The sequence below is a fragment of the Syngnathus floridae genome, chromosome 10, assembly GCF_059516105.1.
Source record: "Syngnathus floridae isolate MCC-2025c chromosome 10, RoL_Sflo_1.0, whole genome shotgun sequence".
Taxonomy (NCBI): domain Eukaryota; kingdom Metazoa; phylum Chordata; class Actinopteri; order Syngnathiformes; family Syngnathidae; genus Syngnathus; species Syngnathus floridae.
The window spans coordinates 361,614-380,164 of NC_142422.1; the positions used below are offsets into that span (position 1 = coordinate 361,614).

The following is an 18,551-nucleotide window of genomic DNA, read 5'->3' on the forward strand; positions in this document are numbered from 1 at the left end:
AATTCCGTCGGCCATAGTGTCAACGAATGCAGATTAAAAGAGCAGTAAAGTAAGCCCTTCAATAAACAGTCATAAGCCAATTAGTGATCTGCCGAGTCGGCACAAAAGTCTCATCAATTTCTAAACAAACCTGACTGACTGATCACTTTCACGAAACTGTGTTACTCAGCAGCTTGACCGATTGATCATTGTTCCATTATGCAATAGCACTGATGCACTCCTCCTAATCAATCAATCAATCAATCAATCAATCAATCAATCAATCAATCAATCAATCAATCAATCAATCAATCAATCAATCAATCAATCAATGTCTTGATAACAAACTTCAATATTGAAAATGTTAACAGAGGTCCCCGTGACATTTGATTTTGTTTATCTCTACTGCTCCTTCTAGCCATGACGTTTCTCTTCTCCTCAAGTGGCATTGCCCCATCCTTTTGCCTTCATTCCTTCAGCATGCGCACTGATGCAATCACGACGCTGTTCCCCTTCACTCGCACGAAACGTGTGTGTGTGTGTGTGTGTGTGTGTGTGTGTGTGTGTGTGTGTGTGTGTGTGTGTGTGTGTAGTGCAGCTGCACCTCCAAAACTGAGCTCTTTCATTCAAGACGGGGGTGGGGGTCACGGTGTTCAACTTCCTGCATGCAGAGGCACTCGCACAGAATGGATGCGTCCCCCTCCCTTCCTTGACTTGATCCAGTTGCAGTGACAGGTGGCTAAGCAGGGGGATGGGTGATGCGTTTTGGGGTCGAGCACGGCTCAACAGCTGCACAAAAGAGCCCCACCGAGGTCCCCTCCCAAGCGTGCCGATCATCCTCACTTTCGCCGCCCCCCCGTCTTGGCAGATGCCTCAAGAGATCCGCAGGTGGTAAATACGAAGGCGGCGGCGAGTGTTACGTAACAAAGATGCATTCGCATTGTAATTGTGTAGCAACACTTGTTTGAGAGGATGCCGAATACAAAGAGCAGGCTGGCTGGAAAAGCACGTGAATGTATTAAAGTAGGTAATGACGAGTTGACTCACCGGTATTGTTGCGAATAATAGTTGGACGTGACAGACCGTGTTAACTTCATTCAAAAAACTCATACAAATGTGTTGTCGGCACATTTGAATTTTGGTTCAGACAAATCGATTGCTACGGAGTCGATTCTGGGGGATGCTTGGAAAAACTCCAAAGTTTTGGGGGAGAACCTCTGCAGTAAAGGCATTTGGAAGTTTGCATTCAATGGGAGCAGCCGACAATGCATTGTTGTTCAGCGGTGGGAGGAACCGATTTAAAGGGGGAGATGGGGGCTCGGTCTCACGAGTAAATTCATTTTGGTGGGGAAAACGATCAAAGTCAGTCCAAAGACTTCAAATACATGAGGCATATGCGTATCTTATACTAGTGTGCATGTGTTTTGGCCTTGTAAATTCTTAAGTGAAACTTCCTTGATATTAACCTTGCTCCCCCCTCATTGCAATGGTACGGTCCAGTTCGGCCAGAGGGGTCAGTCCACCGGAGCTCAGCATCAGCTGCAGCGAAGCGAACTGCGAGGAATTTCTCGCTCTCTGTCTCCGTTTTTCAAGATTCTTTATTCACGCCCACTGTTGTGTGTAAATACTTCCAGCCAGGGTTTGTTTATCTAATCGCTTCATTGCCTGCCCGCTCGCTGCGAGAAGCTACGGGACACCTCTGTCAAGTGATTCCAAGTTCTCCCACCCGTCCTGCGTGAAGGATGAGCCGACTGCCGGGCGACAAGGAGCCGGTGCTTGGATAAGGCGACGTCAGACTCTGTCGTAACGGCCGCCGAAATGGAGCAAAATTACAGAGCATCAGAAACACGTAAGTCGTCCGCTTTATTTTGGTGCACTTTGGGAGTAGAGGGCTAGCTGCTCTTAAATGAGCGGAAACGTCGAGGGTGGAACACTTGCAAAGCGGGATGATGAATCGTCATCGTGGATGCTGGCTGGGTGGTGGTGTTCTTCAACAATTTCTGAAGCATTCTTAACATATCAGTCTCTCTCCAAAAACCCAATTTGCACTGAGAGGTCGGTCATGTGTCTTCCCATCCCCCTTCTCCTTCAAACTAATGATGCATCCTAAATGCTGCTGAGCCACTCAAGGACATTTGCCCAAATATTTGCAACTCAGAGATGCAGTGCAAAAACACCCTCTGGTTGACAAGTCCGGGTTATCAAGCAACTCATTTCCATCTTAAGTTGTGCAAATAGAAACATGTGACGCCTCCTTCTTCCCCTACAAAGATGAATTAACCATATCTGCGAGATGATCTCGTTTTTACGCGTGCCCGAGCATTCTGGATCGACACGTCGCCTGCGTCCGGTAAATGGAAAAGGGGGGGGGGGGACTGGATTCACAATGTGACCCAACGACAACAAGGAAACTTGCTTCCTGATGGGAAGTAGAAGTTGGGTTAGGTCGGCATGCTTTGGCGTCCCATCAGAGAATCCGACTCCGCCCTGATGTTGGGAATCTTTGAGGACGGCCAGTCCAGTTCTTCAGAACAAAAAGCAGGAAGGACGGCTTATCAACTCAAATTTGCTGTCAAACTAAGCAAGAGAAAGTCGAGAATTACATGTTGTCTATTTAAAACAATCAAATGACTTTGCCGTCGGCTAGCTTAATGTTAGCGCACGACGCCAACGACGAGCTAACCAAGAGCGTCGACGGTCGTACCCACACCGTGCCGGATCCGCATAAGATAATTCCGACTTCCCAGCGTTCTCGAATGCCTTGCAAGATGCTGCACAGCTGTTAGCGCCAAAGTATCATGCTGTCTGTCCCCTTATGTCTGATTTAACAGGCCGGCTCGTTCGACACGGCATGTTGTGTCAGGGGGCATCTGCTTCGTCTCTGTCACATACGAATTATCATCAGTCGTTGGCCTTCTCGCTCCGGTTGAGGACGTCTGGACTTTGAAACGTGTTCTTTCCAACACGTCTGAAAATATCCCCCGACCGAGTGCTCTTCTGTCACCAGACCTCAATCGCGGCTATTATTAGAACACTTCCTGTTTGGCTGAAGGGCAGGCAGGCAGGCAGGCGGGCGGGCAGGCGGGCAGGCCTCACATTTTGTATACGTTGTCATCGTTGGTCATCATCAGCCGTTATGTCACTTCACGAGGCCACGTGCGGCTTCGTGTCATCAAATGATAGCCTTTGCCGGCCTTTCACGTGGGGGAGACAAAAATCCACATAATTGTCGCTGTCAGGGTTAATTGTGCAGTGAGGCGATGCATGGTCGCATGAGCTTTTTGTCCAAAGTAACAGAAGGGAAAGGAGTCTTCTGTGTTCCATTCTTTGGTCAACTGATGGAAAAAGTCGCATTGTATCATTTCCTATTAACAGCGTTGTCAAGATTTGCTTCAGCTAGCTAATAATCCAAGTCGCATCCTGCAACGGTAGTTTGTGTTAAATAATCCAAGTTCTGAATACAGTCGGGGTGTGCACGGAATGATCAGTCAGCTACTTTGGACCTTTAAACAAACGGGCTGGCCCGGACGGCCGGCCAGGATCAATGCTGACTTGTTTGCACTGCGCTTCCTATGTGTCTGGGCCCCTTTGCCCCCCCCCCCCTTACGTCATCCTCTTTTGGGGGCAGCAGAAGGGACAAAACAGCAGGGGGAGGCTAAAGCGATGAGCTCGTTCATTAGTCCCGTTCGTTTTATCCCCAATGAGATCTTGTGTTTTCCAAGTTGTTGTTGTCGCCGTTTGGCCGATGCCCTTTTTTGCCTCAGTTGCATTTCTCGTTCCAATGTTCTTGTTTTATTCCAACTATGATGTTTTCTTTGGTAAGTCTTGCTGGAAGCGCTTCATGAATAGGCCAGGTCTCGTCCAGCGGCGATGCATGTTTAATTTGGACCTTTCCGTTACTTCATCATTAACGTGCATATTTCTGCGCCGGTTATGAATTTTCCGTTGCCGGGAGCGCGCCGCATAAAGCGGCGGGTATTTATAGCCGACCCGGGCAAAACAATATGCCGTGAAATTGGATTTGGGAGAAATCGCTTTCACTGTGGCACAGCGTTAGAAGTTGTTCCAGTTTTAACCAGGGTCTTTGGATTGCCCTTCATGTCAAGGAAGGACATGCTGCAAATCAGCACAAGAATTGTCTAGAAAAGTTTCCTTGTATCTATGATTTCGTATACATTTCTCGAGCGGTGTCAAGTTATTCGATGAATCGTGTCAGCTCAAGCAAGTACATGAAGGCGATTACCGTAAACCCTCGATGAGTTTTTTTCTCGGCACCTGCTGTCGGTCAACCTGCCAGGTTGAGGTCTGCGCTCATGCATGCATGCATGCATGCATGCATCGCAAGCATCCATGTGCCTTCTGCAGGGGCCCTAACCCTAACCCTTCCATTTTCTCCATTTCGGGCCTCGCTACCTTCAGCTGGAGGGGACCACTGAACTCACACGATGCGTGCTGAGCATTCCCGAACCTTCTCCGAAGCCATTTCGAGCCCCGCGGGTTCTGATGAAGACACCTTGGATGCTTTTGGTGCACATAGATGAATAAGAAGAAAGTCACGAGAGGGTCGCTACCCCCACCTCTCCCCACGGCGGAGCAGTCCATCCGCACGCCGTGATGTAAATAAAGCGTGCGACAACAGGACACAAGCAGTTCACGGGTTGTTGATTTCATCATCCTGCTTAGCACACCTGAGCAAATTCATGCGCGCGTAAGACCTCAAAGCAGCACACAAGATTGCCCCAATCTCACGAATGTCCTGGCCCAGCACACATTTGTTTATATTGACACGACTTTCCATCTGTTTTCTATGGCGCTTGGCAGAGGCTACATACAGTAAATCAGGCCTGGTTAGAGTCCCTCTCGCCAAACGGCAGCAGTTGATTTCTCCCAGCTTCCATTCCTCCCTGATCTCTTTGACTTTCATTGGTCGTTGTCTCCGCAACCTCCTCGGTAGCAGCGCTATGTGACATTCCTCTTCGTCACCCTCACGCTGGATTCAGACTCCGAAGGGCGGAATGAAAACTTGTCCCGTTGCGGTCTTGGGCAAAGCTCTACTTCCAAAGTGACACTAAGAACGTCAGCCGTTATTCACTCGCGGCGTTCCAGCCACTGCGATGTTTTGGCTGCGGCGAGTTGAGACGACAAAGAATCGTCTCTTGTCGGGGAGAATGGCCGCCAGAGGAATGCTTAGTTAATAGCGTCCCGCTTGTCACAGAGGAGAAGCCTCGCAGAGTCTCGCTCGTCTCTACCAGATGAACTCTTTCGTGGGGCCTGAAAGCTAGGCCCGGTTCCGGTCTGGGCGGCGGGGGTCATCAGTGAGCGATGACGTAGCTTTTGTTGCATGCGCCTCGATGAGCTCAGACAAGCTTTTTCTTCAGGCCTGCTATCTCGCTGAATGCCTCTAATCATCTGGAATTGAACGGGATTACGCAGATCCAGGGTGCCGCACCTTTCGGAATTTGAAGGCTACCCTCAAATACAAGATGGGCACCAGTACTATCCATGTCCGCTATCCGTTTGCCAGCAGCGACTACGTCATTAAAACAAATCTAAAACATCCCGATTGCTCAAACCCCTAACCCGCAGACTCTTTTGGGCTTTCGCCGTTTGTGTAGCTTCATGATTCCAGAAGGAGTGCGTGCATCCAATGCAAATGTGTCGTCGGCGCAAAGAGCGCCTCTGGAGTGGCGCGGCGGTCTCCTTGCTCGCCATTGGTTGCAAGTTGTTCAATAGCGCAGCCTCGTACGGCGTCGTACGTAAATCTCCCCTGCGATTCACCGTCCCTCCCTCTCCGTGCGACAGCCTCCTAGCGTCTGTGCGGTTTTCAGCCAAAAATCTCACAATCATTTACAGACGATCGCCGCAGCGTTTAGTCAAACCGGGTTCCCGAGCCGAACACAAGGGGTACAGCGCGGGCCGGACAAAGCCCGGCGTCCCTCCCGCGGGGGTGGCTTTTGTCGGAGCTGTCCGACGGCAGCCAAATGAATGTTTAAGTTGGACATTCACGTTCAAGCGGCCTGCCAAGTGCGAGTCATCATCCCTGACAACCCAGCCCAGTTATTGTTGATGATACCAACGACCGGCCAACGGGAGATTAGCGAAGTATCCCCAAAGACATTCCTCGCCGCACGTTTGCAACGCAGAGCTGCCGAGAGAGCTGACGTCAGCACCTGCAGTTGAGCGGCAAATGGAATGAGGATCGACAGGTTCAGATCCCTCGCAACCTGGTCATTTACCCCTTGTTTTCTCTCTGTGATGTTCTCTTTGGATCATCTCTCCGCAAAGCACTGAACAAGAAGACCAGGCCCGATCCAGAAGGGGCGAGCAGTCCCCGCATCCCCCGCGACAGAACGGCGTCGCCGGCCAAGAAACTGACCGCTCCGACCAAAGCTGACGTGATCCGAAGAACGCCCGGCTCGCCGGCATCACCTGCCCCGCGGCCCAAGAGAGGTAAACGCACCAAGGGTTCACCGGGTTCTATCAGACTCGTAATGGACTGGCTTGAAACTTTGATAATGCGTGCTAGAACGTTTGCACTTTGCCAGAGTGAGCTCAGCTCTCTTGAGGCGAGGTAGTGCTCTCGTGAGAGACCGCATTTGCTTTCAGACCTGCGGCAAATCCAATACACAGAGGGGATCTTGAAGATTACTCTCTGCCATTTTATACGGAAATCAACACAAGAAACTAGATATGGCGGGGGGGGGGGGGTCTTCGTTTTACAACGGCTTTCCATTCCTACCCGAGTGTCAAAAAGTGGTGGTCGGTCACAAGTTGCCCTCGGGAATGTTTCACGTAGTTGGCGGTAATACGCACAATGTCCGGTTTGATTTGACAACGATGATTGCGGGAGAAGTGACAGGTGTTCCCCAAACTTCCCAAAGTGTCGGCAATTTTGGGATACCCTGATTTCCTGCAGCCTACAGGCCTTGTATACTTGGTCAGAAAACATGTTGGAGGAGTTTGAGAATGTAAGCTTCTTTTCTCTCTGCACTCTGTTCTTTCTTTTATCCATTAATCCATTTGTAGCCGTCTCGTTGCCTTTTCTGAGAAATAAACCGGTTGCGTCCCCCCCCCCCCAAATGAAAACAACAAGAAATGACCTCCTTGTCCTTGTGGCTCCTTTTCTGGCGCTGTGAAGCTGCTTAATTGTGGGCTTTTGTGCTCCCCAGAGAAGTATGAAGGGGGAAGGCACTCTGTAGCCCCCTTAATTAGACCAAGTGAATAGTCAGGCGATTAGCGGGAAGAGAGACTGTTTTTGTGGTCCGTTCCGTGCTCTGACAACGGCCGTTTGCTTCGAGTGGCACTCTGACTGATTTGATTGTTCCCGTCCATCTTCTCTCTGGAAATAATTAGGGCGCAAAAGTGTTTCTGTTTTCACATTCGATGACCATCAAGCTGTATGGCAAATTGATGGTGGAGATTTTTCAAAAAATGGGGGTTCCAGGAAAACAACGCCACTTCCAAATCAACACCTCTCTTTTGACATCAAAAGAGGTCGCAAGCGCAACGACTATCTCAGATCACAGGTGACTTGCGGCGACTGTTTGCTTGGAGTCCAAAAGTGGCTGCAGTTTCCCATAGCTCACGTGATGTTACGATGTGCACGCAGCACCTCGCTGCACCTCACACGTGGGCTTTCCACAGTCCTATAAATACCAAAGTGGGTCATTTTTTTCCCCTGGCATATTGTTTACAGTTGACGCCTCTTCTAGGTAGGTGCAGATGTTGCTTTGCGTTTGATGTGGAACATCTGGATAGGGGGTCCCCCCAGTGAGACAAAAATACCCTGCGGTCTTTTGCTTACTAACAACTCATTCAAATCCCACGGACGTGTTTTTAGAATCGCGTTTCGTCAACTACGTCATCGTATGGTTGTGGATGTAAGCGCTGTCAGTGTAAAATGTGCACTGGAACTTACTGTTAACTTTAATCATCAGTGACAAGCGACATGACGAACGAGCAGTCAAGCTGGACTTTACGTACGTATCCTCTCATTAGGAATCATTTTAGATTTGTCACATTGTTCCACCACTGTCATAACAGAGAGCCACATACAAATGGAAGCCAGGCTTCGTCTGTAAATTGCTTCACATGCAATAGTTTTGTATTTTTAAATAATTGACAGTGCAAATAAGTGGCATCGAAATCTTGACCGCCTAGGGTAAAAACGTAGCTAAATGGACATAGTAGACAATATCACTGTCATTTCAGCTTCATGTTCTCTGAGGAGGATAAGAAATTGCTCTGGCAGGCCATAGAGCTCGCCTAGGTTGTCAAACCCTACCCTACCCTACCCTACCCTACCCTACCCTACCCTACCCTACCCTACCCTACCCTACCCTACCCTACCCTACCCTACGCTACGCTACGCTGACTGCATCCTTTCATTTCAGACACCATGAAGTCAGAGGAGAGGCAGCAGCTGGCTAAGGAGAGGCGAGAGGAAAAAGCCAAATATCTCGGTAAGAGGCAACAAGGGCGGCTTTGTGCGGGATGAGCGCGCCCCCTGGTGGTAGGGCCAAAAGAGGCACAAAAATGCATGTGCGCTCGCTCGCTCGCTCGCTCACTCACATTCTTGCATGAGCTTGCCTGTGCACTAAAACACAATCCAAACTAAGTCACTACTTGATGGCCTGCATTCCAGAGGCCCAAATGTTTGAATACAAAAGAATATTTTACACATGACGCCTTTCGAAATGGCTGATTTGACTTGGTTTGAAATCGGAATCTTTTGGTCGCCACACAGCGCACTGCTTTGCATGATTGACAGCTGCTTGTCTTCTCTCTCACCCCTTCCCTCCCTCCCTCCCTCCCCCCCCTGCAGAAGAGCTGAGCAAGTTACAAGGTAAGTGACCTTTGTGTACAAGGTGCTTCAGACATCGTCTGCCACCCTGCTCATTTGGTTCCATGTCACCCAATCCAAGTAGATCTTGTGAAGGGTGCTGGGCAATACAGCAAAAAGCCAACCTTCTTCTAACAACACTCACTGAGCTGGCATCTTGCAGACTTTATTTCAATTTAGATGAAGGACTTATTTGGCAGATTTGGTCATTTTGCCCGTCCCGCTAACGGAGTGGTTGGTACATCCCTTGTCGGTTTTCCATCTTTTCCTCATGTCGCTGATGTTTATACGGAGCATGACGTGGCAAACTTCCTTCCACCTTCTGGAAGGTGCAACAGAGACATTTGTGTCTGGAGCAATTCCGTAAGGCGGTGAGAAGTCGCTTGTTGCAAACTCTCATGTTTGCCGCCTTGTTGTGTTGAAAGCAACCGTCACGCTTCTGTTAGTCTGATTTTGCAAAAGAAGCTGAAGCTTTCCACATTGTGAACATCCAAGTATCATTCATTCCACTGGGCCATTGATGGATTTCATCTTCCGTGAGTCATCTTGAACCTTGAGTGTCTTCACTGCTAACTTCATTTCTATCAGAGGAAGTTACAAAAATAACCAGACCAACGGATCCTTGACCTGTTATGGCAAAGCCCAAAAGCGGGTCACACGTTAGCCTGACTTTCAACGTCTCGTTGCTCCATCTCAAAAAAAAAAAAACAGCCGCTGAAAATAAATTGACTGACCTTAATAATGTTGACGATCATGCACTCAAGCATAATACCTCCATTTAATCCCTCAAGGGTGAATTCAATTTACACTCTGCTAAAGCTTGATTCCTTAAAGTCCGCCACTTTCACTGGTGTCTTGTGGCCTAATCCAGCCATGTGGATCAATCTAATTGGGGGATCAGCAGGGTCAGGAACCGCCACCGCCAGATGGGAACAATCTAATGCCTTCAGTCAGAGGAGAGATCACTCCAAAGCTTGCGTTGACACCATCATCTTAAAGGGAGGGCTCGTCCAACAAGACTTACTGGACGTGTCTTCTGCGGGCTTTTTGTAGACGTGCACGGAAGCCGCCGCCGCCGCCGCCGCGCCTGTCTGCGCCTGGCAGGGCGGGGCGGGGCGGGGCGGGCACTTCAAGAGACGTCCGCCGCTTATGATTATTTAATGGCTTCGTTTTGCGGAATCGGGAGCGGACTTGGCAGCATTGATCACTGTCAGGAAAGACTTTTTACTTGGTCTTAAATGAAAGCGATTCAGACGTACAGCTCAAAGGCACGTCGACTATTAAACTAAACATTGTTTTCATTTCTATGGATGTCATTACAATGGGAAATGTAAAGTTCCCAAAATTGACAATCAGTTGCTTTGGTTTCATCATCAAGCCTTTGTCAAAAAGAGTCTTCTGCTCATAGCAGGGAAGCCTTTAGTTTCCGTCTCAGAGTATGCTGCTCAATGCTGAAGTCCAAGTTTGATGTGAGAAGTAGGAAATCATTTGATCTATTTTCCAAAGAGCTGCAGATGTGAGGGTCTTTTGACGTTGAACAGAATCCCACCCACCTTGAGCTTGAAGTACTTGGAACAGATGTCAGGTCTCTCAGAAGTGAAAACCACCACAAACCTTTTCATATAGTAAGGCCTCGCCATTCATCCAGGGCTCCTCTGACCTTTTGGGGCCGCTTTCTCGTCTTTCTCCTCACCTCAGCTGCCAAGAAGAGCCAGTGGCTGGAGAAGGAGGAGAGGGCACAGCAGCTGAGGGAGCAGCAGCTGGAGGAACGACGCAGGAGGCTGGAGGAGCAACGCGTCCTGGCGGAGAAACGCCGGGCCGCCCTTGAGGAGCGACAAAAGCAGAAGCTGGAGAAGAACAAGGTGGGTGAGGTGACGGCCGCCGGGTTCCAACTGGCACATATCCTCAAAAGAGACTATGCGGAGGTGTCCAAACTGCGTTCCGTGGGCGTCCCGCCGTCAAGCCCGTTGCTCATAATGACAAAGACTTTCTTCATCTGGCATATCTGCTCTCCAGGAACGCTACGAGGCAGCCATCCACCGTTCCGCCAAGAAGACGTGGGCCGAAATCCGCCAACAGAGGTGGTCCTGGGCTGGCAACCAGAACGCCAACCAGAAAGAGAGTAAGTATCCCAGGAGGGAAGTCAATATGAGCCCAGAGGGAATCTGTGCAACGAGGAAGTGGACCACACGTGCCTTTGGGGCGCCCTTCGATTGCATCGACGGATTGAGAAGCTTTCGTGGCAGTTTGCGCCGCTGGCGCAAGGGAGTCGACCTTGTGTGTGAATGTGTGTGGCGCTCTCTTGGCTTCTCAGGCAGATGCTCTCTCTCCACCGTCAACCTGCCCAAACACGTGGACTCGGCCCTAAACAAGCGTCTCTCCAAGTCCTCGGCCACGCTGTGGAACTCCCCCAGCAGAAGTAAGGCTGCGACTGGAATGAGCAAGCAAGCACCCACCCCCAACCCCAAATGTGTCCATCCCGATCCTACCACCGCCTGGGAACCATCAGTGTCATTTCATCCTTCAGTTACTTCCTCCTTGAGTTTGATTCCAATCGTGCTTGATGCCGGACACGTTTTCCCCGACCGACCGACCGACCGACCGACCGCTTCCCTTTGCGTTTCAGAACTGAAGTTTGAGGTTCTGCTCCGCAGCTTCTGCATGATTGCGTTTTGTGTGCGTGTCATCTTGTGGTTGCTTCATTCTGTGGTGATTTCCGTTCCCCGTGTCCTGACTATACTGTCATCCGCTTAAGTCAAGTGAGCGAGTGAGTCAGCATTTTGGGGCGCGGTGGATCAAGTATTCCAGGGGGAAAGTGTTGCTGATAAAAATAGACGCCAAGTACGTTTGCTGCTGCTGCTGCTGCTAAAAAAGTGATGAGTCACTGTCTAGACACGCAAACTTCCGACTCAACTCTTGGGCTCCTTTCCATCCTGGAGCTCCTTTCTCATGTTTTGTTTCGAGTGTCTGCTCGGCTTGAACGCCAATTACGCATTCAGATTTTTCACATCATAACCGATTTTTTATGCACGTCTACGTTTGAGTTCAAACTTGCCATGTGACCAACCGCCCACCACACACAATATACGCGGCCGGGGCAATCCCCGAACAAGTAGTACCGTAACTCACCTGTTGGAGGCAGCATGGTGCCACATGGCATCCCGACTGCCCAAAAGAAGATGAGTCATAAACTGTCAACTTTAGTACAAGCAATATTTTTGCACAGATGACCTGAAACTCATAACTGCTCGAATGGAAACCAAAACGGGGTGCGCAAACTATGGCCACCAACTGCGTAAACGTCATTCGTTTAACAACCGGACATCATCTCGGAAAAAAAGAAATGAACATTCACCAGAGAAAAAGTCTTTGAGTTTGAACTGTACCTTCCAGTGGATATTCTTCTTTTACGTATTTACCCCTTTGTGTGGTCGGTCCTCGAAGTTTTACGAGGTGTATTGCGGTTCCATGTCCAGAATTGATTCAGGATTCATCAAAAATTGGCTCAGACGTCAAACCGGTTCACGATTGGAGGCAGCCCTGTAACGACACGAGACACAGGTGTTAATGTTGTTGTTTTTCTTTCATCTCGCAGCCCGTAACGTTGCCCTGAGCCCGTGGGAGAGCAGCATCGTGGACCGCCTGATGACGCCCACCTTGTCTTTCCTGGCTCGGAGCCGCAGCGCCGCCAGCGTGCTCCCGAACGGAAAAGACGGACGTACGTCGGACACTCGGTCCAATCGATCCTATTTTGGAGTTGGATTCCATTTTGCCTAACTGGATGTCATCCTCGGCAGAGTCCCCGCTGTGCCCCCGCTCGTCGTCCGCCAGCCCCTTGACGCTGTGCGCCCACCAGCCCCACCAGCGCTGCTCCGAGCGCTGGAGGGTGACGTCCAGCACGCCCGACATCACCCAGCGCCAGCACAGACGGAGCTCCACACCCGTACGGTCCACGCAGAGCCATTACACACACACACACACACGCACGGTATGTTGATTTTCTTCTTCTGTCGTGTGGCACAGATGGACAGAACCAAAAAGGAGAAGAAAGATAAGGAGCGGGAGAACGAGAAAGAGAAAAATGCCCTGACAAAGGAGAAGTTCCTCAAGAAGAGGCAATCGCTTCCCAGCATGAGACACAGAGCAGACCTGAGGTAAGAAAATAGTGTTGCTAGGCAGAATTCCGCCCAGCACAAGCTTTTGTGCATTCCAAAATGGACGATTTACAAAAAGCAGGATTTTAAAATTGGTAATGCACAGCTGTCAGTGGTATGATCACAAACACGTGTTACAACTCTTCAGTGTGCACGCTTCGTGCAGAGCAGAGATGAAAAGGGGGGGGGGGGAGGCTCTTTCATCCCCAGGCCACACAATAAATGACAGAGGGATGCAATCCGAGGGAGGTGGGGGGGGAAAAACACATTCACTTCCTTTGGCTGGACGAACAAAGAGCACGAGTGAGTTGTCGGTGCCCGAGGCCAAAACGAGAGTGATGTCATCGCTAATGGCAGAACGCACTTCAACGGATGATGTCATGTTTCCCCCGCATTGAGTCTCGACTTTAAGAGAGTTAAACAAATGGTTTCATCTGGCTCAACTATTGCTTCGCGTGTCCGAACGCCGCTCTAAAACATCGACTGCGTTTATCGTCCAGTCCGAGTCCGCTATCGAGACCGCGGGCGTCATCGCCCGCCGTGCCCAAAGGCAGGACCGCCTCGCCCAGTCCCGCCGCCTCCCCGAGGCCCCCCTCCACACGCAGCAGCCCGTCGACCCCCAAGGGACGGCCCAGGAGGGCGAGGACCCCCGCCAAGGTGGACCATCGCACCTCCTCCCCCGTCCAGCTGGAGCGAGTGAGGGAACGTTGCAGGCCAAGCACCCCGGAGAACCACAGTCGGCGTGAGTGGCGGCATGCAGCAGTAGAACAACGTGTCCCTGTCACATGTCATCAATTGTTGTCTACGGTGTGGCCGCGTCCATCAACTCTTGGTCATCCTTTGTTTTTTCTCTCCTAGGTTCTCCTGTGATTCCTGCTGTCAGAAACTCAATGGCTTCCAGCAAATCTGCCTCGCCGTCACCCGAGCCATATATCAAGGACGTTCCCTCGGCGGCGGCGCCGTCCCCCAAGCCCATGTCGGGCACCAACAACCCAGAGGAGGCGGCCCGCATCCTGGCAGAGAAACGGCGGCAGGCTCGCGAGCAACGCGAGAGGGAGGAGGAGGAACGCCGAGAGCAGGAGGAGAAGGAAAGGTCGGATGGAGTTGAAGAGTTCAAAGCAAGTTCATCGTGATGGCCCGCTTCCATTTTGAATGAAAGCGTCCGTTCCCGATGCATTTGGACTTCCAGGGTTCTGAGAAAGGAGCGCCTGGCCAGGGAGGAGGAGGAGAGGCGTCGGCGAGAGGAGGAGGCGCGAGCCATGGCCGAGGAGCAGCAGAGGAGGGATGAGGCGCAGCGGATGAGGGAGGAGGAGGAGGCCAGGGAGCGAGCCGTGGCCGAGCAGGAGGCGAACGTTCGGCTACAAAAGCAGGTAGGCGCCGATTGAGAGATTTGAAATTGGAACAACTTGGGAGTCAAGCAACCGGTGTCACAGAATGGCTTGTGTTCACTTTGGGATTTTTTCTTTTTTACACGTTTACTTCATCAAAATAACAAAAACAAATAAAAGATCATATGAATGACAACAATATATATTACAATAACATCGTATGAATTTTTTTTTTCTCAAAAATCAAAAGAGAAAATGTTTGTGTCAATTCTCTGCCGCCCTCTTGTGGCCTTACAGTCATTACATTTTGAGTTGAACTCATTTATTTAGAGAAAGACAACCTAAGTAAGTATGCTCGTAAAAGAAGTTGTTTTCCAGCACCGAAATATCGCTTCTGCGGTCGGACGAGCGATCACTGTGCAGCCACACCCGGCGTGCGGCGTGCCGACTTGGCTCAAATCTCGGCTCGGAATTAAAAAAAGGAAAAAAAAAATCTTGGATTCTGTCCTCAGAAAGAGGAAGCCGAGGCAAAAGCTCGCGAGGAGGCGGAGAAGCAGCGTCTGGAGAGGGACAAGCACTTCCAGAAGGAGGAGCAGGAGAGGCTGGAGAGGAAAAAGGTAGGCTCGGCCTTCTTCGCCATGGGCTTTGTTAACCGTTTCCCCGCCAGCCTCGTCATGCCAAAACGCAGCCCTTGACATGACACCGCTATGCTGATCAAGTGAAAACAAGCCCTCCCACTGGAGGAGATATCGTATTCTCTGCCGATTCCCGGGAACTCAGATGAGTGATGTCTCAAGCTTGCTTCATCAGCTGTCGGCATGTTGTCATTTAATAGAGCCGCTTTAATGAGAGTTAAATATAAACTCGGTGCGCCTGGAGGTCATCTGAGGTCAGAGGCATAGGCTCGCAAGGGCGGAAGGCCAGGATGCAAATTCAGTCAACGCTCTGCGGTAGCGTTAGGATCATTTCGCTCCACAAGGGAATTTTGTAATCCGGAATGTTCCGAGGAATAACAACATGAGAATAAATAAATATGGTGGGGAACAAGTGATATTGACAAGCCACTGTTTAGAGTGGAATAAGAATGATAACATACATAATACAAATTTGTGGTGAATTGTGACTTTTCCCAGCGTCTGGAGGAGATTATGAAGAGGACGCGTAAATCGGAGGCAAGCGACAAGGTACGCCGGATGAAAGACACGATTCATCGTGAAGGAACTACGATATTTGCCCTGAATCTATTTTCATTTTTCTCTGCAGAAGGAGACGAAATGCGCATTGCCAGAGCCGCATCCGGAGAGTGGGAAAGAGGTCAAAGGTCAGTGACATCGTACGGTCACCGATGATAATAATGCGATTCTTACCAATGAGTCACGTTGAGCCGAGTCATAATTCAATCGGCCACCGTTAGCGAAGCGGCCTGGTTAGCGAAGCGGCCTGGTTAGCGAAGCGGCCTGGTTCGCTCGCTGCGCTTTTGTTTATTGCATCTCCGATATCCGGCGCAGCTGCACGTTGCGTTCTCCGCCTCTGCTCGACTGGACGGAAAGCCCGGGGCCCAGGAAGAGTGGGCTCACCCGCATTTACTTTGGAAAGCGTAAATGACAGGAGCGCACGTGTCAAGTTGATCCACACAGCTGCTTTGTATCATAAAAATAGCGCGAGCGGCGTTTGTGCAATGTCCTACTGTTTTATGTTGGGCACATCAATTCAATGTTTTTCATTTTAAATATCGTGCTGCTCTTCTGAAATCTAGCACCTGGCGTGTGCCGATCTGTCTTGAGATTGGAATCAAACCTTAAGAACCATTTTCCATGAAGTACATTATTGCTATTGATCATCCAAACTAAAATAGTCCATTTCGGGATTACATATTGAATGCATATTTTTGCAAGGCGGTGTTAAACGTGTTGCTTCCATTTGCTTTTCAGAATGCGAGCTCAACACGGACAACAACAACAAGACGGAACACGGACACAGCAGACAAAAGTGACGCCAAACGCCTTCCTCGTTGCCATGGAACCAAAATCATTGACAATTTCATATTTGCGTGTGTCCTCCCCTGCGGCAGCCCCCCGGGCCAAACTCAGCTCAACGGGCTCCAGTCCAGCAGACGCGAGCGCAACGGTTTATCGGCCAAAGTGGACGCGGCGACGGCGGCGGCGGCGCACTTGGTGGAGGATATCATCATCAACGCCGCCAACGGCGCGCGGGGGCGCTCCGAGGCTGACGGCCACGACATCCTGGCCTACGACGACGGCGGCGGCGATGACGCCGCCTTTGTGAAGAAAGCGGCGCCGCTTAAGGCGCAGCACGTGGCAGGTAGAATTTGTTTCCAACACTAGCGCTTGAAATAAGGAGCTCATTGATTGAGCTGGGAGGGATGGTGACACGTTTTGACTTGGGCACATTTCCAGAGTAAAATTCCTCGGATGGCAAAAGTGATGAGGTGACCCGATCCGTGGGCTGGGGAGCTTAGAAACCCGACCGACTCTGAAGCAATTAAGCGACGAGTCCACAGCTATTTCCAGTAACGCTGCGAATACGTGAGAGGGCTTTTTGACAGATTAAATACTTACTGAGTTACAAATTAGAGAATGCTGAATGGTTATTTAGAGCAACGTCTTTTCAATTATGTTGGAAAGTCAGATTTTTGGAGACGGAAAAAGGCTTTATTTTTCAAGAAGAATCCAATAAGTGATTTTTTATTTTTTAGAATTTCTCAATTCACGAAATTTTGTTGCATTTTGTTCAAGAAACCTTTTAGTGTAAAAGTGTCATTTAATTTAGAAATAGTTGCATTTTTTCAATTCGAAACAGAACAACTCCTACTTGTTGTCTTTTATTTGCGAAAGGCATTTTTCGTAAGTCTTTAGGGACAACTTCCCCGACCGAATAAGAGTAATCGGAGAGAAATTCCTTCGTTTTCAAGGGAAAATTATATTACAATATAGATTCTTTTAAATGTCTTGTTTGTTCTTACCATCTTTTTTCCATGTTGCCTCTCCTTCTTCCAGAAGTGCTGTGATCCGGCAGTTGCCGTCAGTGTCCAGCCCCTTTCACGCAACCTGTGAAGAAAACAAACAAAAACAAAACATTATTTTCCGCCTTTGGAGCTCAAGTCGGCGTGCGCACCTTCGTCCTGCGGACACGCTACACATCATTCGCTTGTATTTAACTGAAGGGGAATATTTTTGTGTGTGTAAATAAATGAGGGATGCAAACAAGCGCACTATTCAAATACTCATTAGATGCAATCATAACAATAACGTTAGCGCACAGCTTCAACAAAATTGAAGTCACGCATCTGTAAAGGGCAAATCCGTATACAGATTTATTCTGCTATTTAAAAGCCAAAAGATGGGGGTTTTTTTGTTCGTTTTAAATAATGACAGACGTGCATGACTCAAGTGTTCGCTCATGTGCTTTTCCGGACTGATTTGTGTGAGCGCGCCGACGCGCTCGGAATATATTTGGACGTGCGCGCGCGCTGTCAGCTCCATGAGGAGTCGTTTAACACGTCTTATTAAAGACAAAACTCAAGCGTCTCCGTTGTTGCTTTCATTGAGAGAAGAATAAAAATGCCTAACAACATCCACACCCCTTCACAACCATAATGGTATTGCTCATGAACCAGGAAGTAGTCTGCCAACTTTGAGTGTTTTGGAAACAGCGCGGCATCAGCTCTCGTTTCAAAATATGGTCATTGAAGTCTCACTAAAGCGTTACATTTAAAGCTGCCTCAAACTTTCCGCGTGTAGGAAGTTTTATAGTAAAAGTACAGCAGTAGTAGCAGCTGGAAGTCAATCGGGTCATAAGCCCAAGCAGTTCCAGTCTTCCACACAGCTGACTTGCATTAGTAAAAATGTTCTTGCGTATATATCACGGACGCCGTTAAATGACCGGTGGCCTCCCGAGAGTGCCAAGATGGGCTCCACTGATCTGGCTAATGCACTTTGAAAGAAGCGGGAGGGGGGGCAGGATTATAGGGCTCTATTTTTAGGGACTACTAAGTGAGGCCGAGTTGCGTTGAGCTTTCCGTTGTGCGTCGGGGACAGACGAAGGCCGGAACGATAATAAGAGTGGAATTTAAGCGGGTGGGCTTGGCGGACACAAAACAAGACTTGCCACTTCCATTTTAGGGGTAAGAAACATTTGTCGGACATCCTTTTTAAGTGAATCTAAGACTTAATTGGTCTTTGAACTGCAAGCTGAAGACCACCATGTGTTCTGTTGACCCCGTTTTTA

At 49.5% G+C, this 18,551-nt stretch overlaps 1 protein-coding gene and 2 long non-coding RNA genes across 7 annotated transcripts in view; 1 reads left to right on the top strand and 2 right to left on the bottom strand.

Annotated features, from left to right (window-relative positions):
- The window catches only part of LOC148391508 (uncharacterized), a 29,925-nt gene that overhangs the window by 7,363 nt on the left and 4,011 nt on the right, over positions 1-18,551 (bottom strand). Inside the window, exons 2-3 of the long non-coding RNA XR_015861013.1 lie at positions 17,287-17,371; positions 12,241-12,361 (exon numbers count right to left, since the gene is read on the bottom strand). This is a non-coding gene — a long non-coding RNA (uncharacterized LOC148391508). The remainder of the gene's footprint in view (positions 1-12,240; positions 12,362-17,286; positions 17,372-18,551) is intronic.
- map7d1a (MAP7 domain containing 1a) lies at positions 1,498-17,851 on the top strand. 5 transcript variants are annotated; one of them, XM_088387935.1, is made up of 20 exons: positions 3,085-3,797; positions 4,399-6,185; positions 6,265-6,429; positions 8,373-8,441; positions 8,804-8,824; positions 10,520-10,683; positions 10,838-10,943; positions 11,136-11,240; positions 12,417-12,539; positions 12,619-12,764; positions 12,845-12,975; positions 13,476-13,717; positions 13,834-14,068; positions 14,165-14,345; positions 14,816-14,920; positions 15,437-15,487; positions 15,567-15,624; positions 16,235-16,292; positions 16,375-16,621; positions 17,321-17,851. In XM_088387935.1, the coding sequence occupies exons 4-20, from the start codon at positions 8,378-8,380 to the stop codon at positions 17,375-17,377; spliced, it is 2,094 nt and encodes a 697-aa protein (XP_088244061.1). In that variant the 5' UTR covers positions 3,085-3,797; positions 4,399-6,185; positions 6,265-6,429; positions 8,373-8,377; the 3' UTR covers positions 17,378-17,851. The 5 variants fall into 5 exon arrangements, with proteins under 5 accessions (XP_088244057.1, XP_088244058.1, XP_088244059.1 ...); XM_088387931.1 differs by lacking the exons at positions 3,085-3,797; positions 4,399-6,185 and adding an exon at positions 1,498-1,828; XM_088387934.1 differs by having other exon boundaries at positions 3,085-6,185.
- Positions 1,817-8,268, bottom strand: LOC148391510 (uncharacterized). The gene is made up of 2 exons (XR_015861014.1): positions 2,684-8,268; positions 1,817-2,556 (listed from the first exon to the last, which is right to left on the bottom strand). It is a non-coding gene; the product is annotated as an uncharacterized LOC148391510 (long non-coding RNA).

What these genes read in the sequence shown, in the direction of transcription:
- map7d1a (XM_088387931.1), top strand. Translation starts at nt 1,798, where the DNA reads ATGGAGCAAAATTACAGAGCATCAGAAACAC. An exon ending in ACGTTCGGCTACAAAAGCAG is followed by an intron (nt 14,346 to 14,815) that starts GTAGGCGCCGAT and finishes TTCTGTCCTCAG; the next exon opens with AAAGAGGAAGCCGAGGCAAA. An exon ending in CACGGACACAGCAGACAAAA is followed by an intron (nt 16,293 to 16,374) that starts GTGACGCCAAAC and finishes CCCCTGCGGCAG; the next exon opens with CCCCCCGGGCCAAACTCAGC.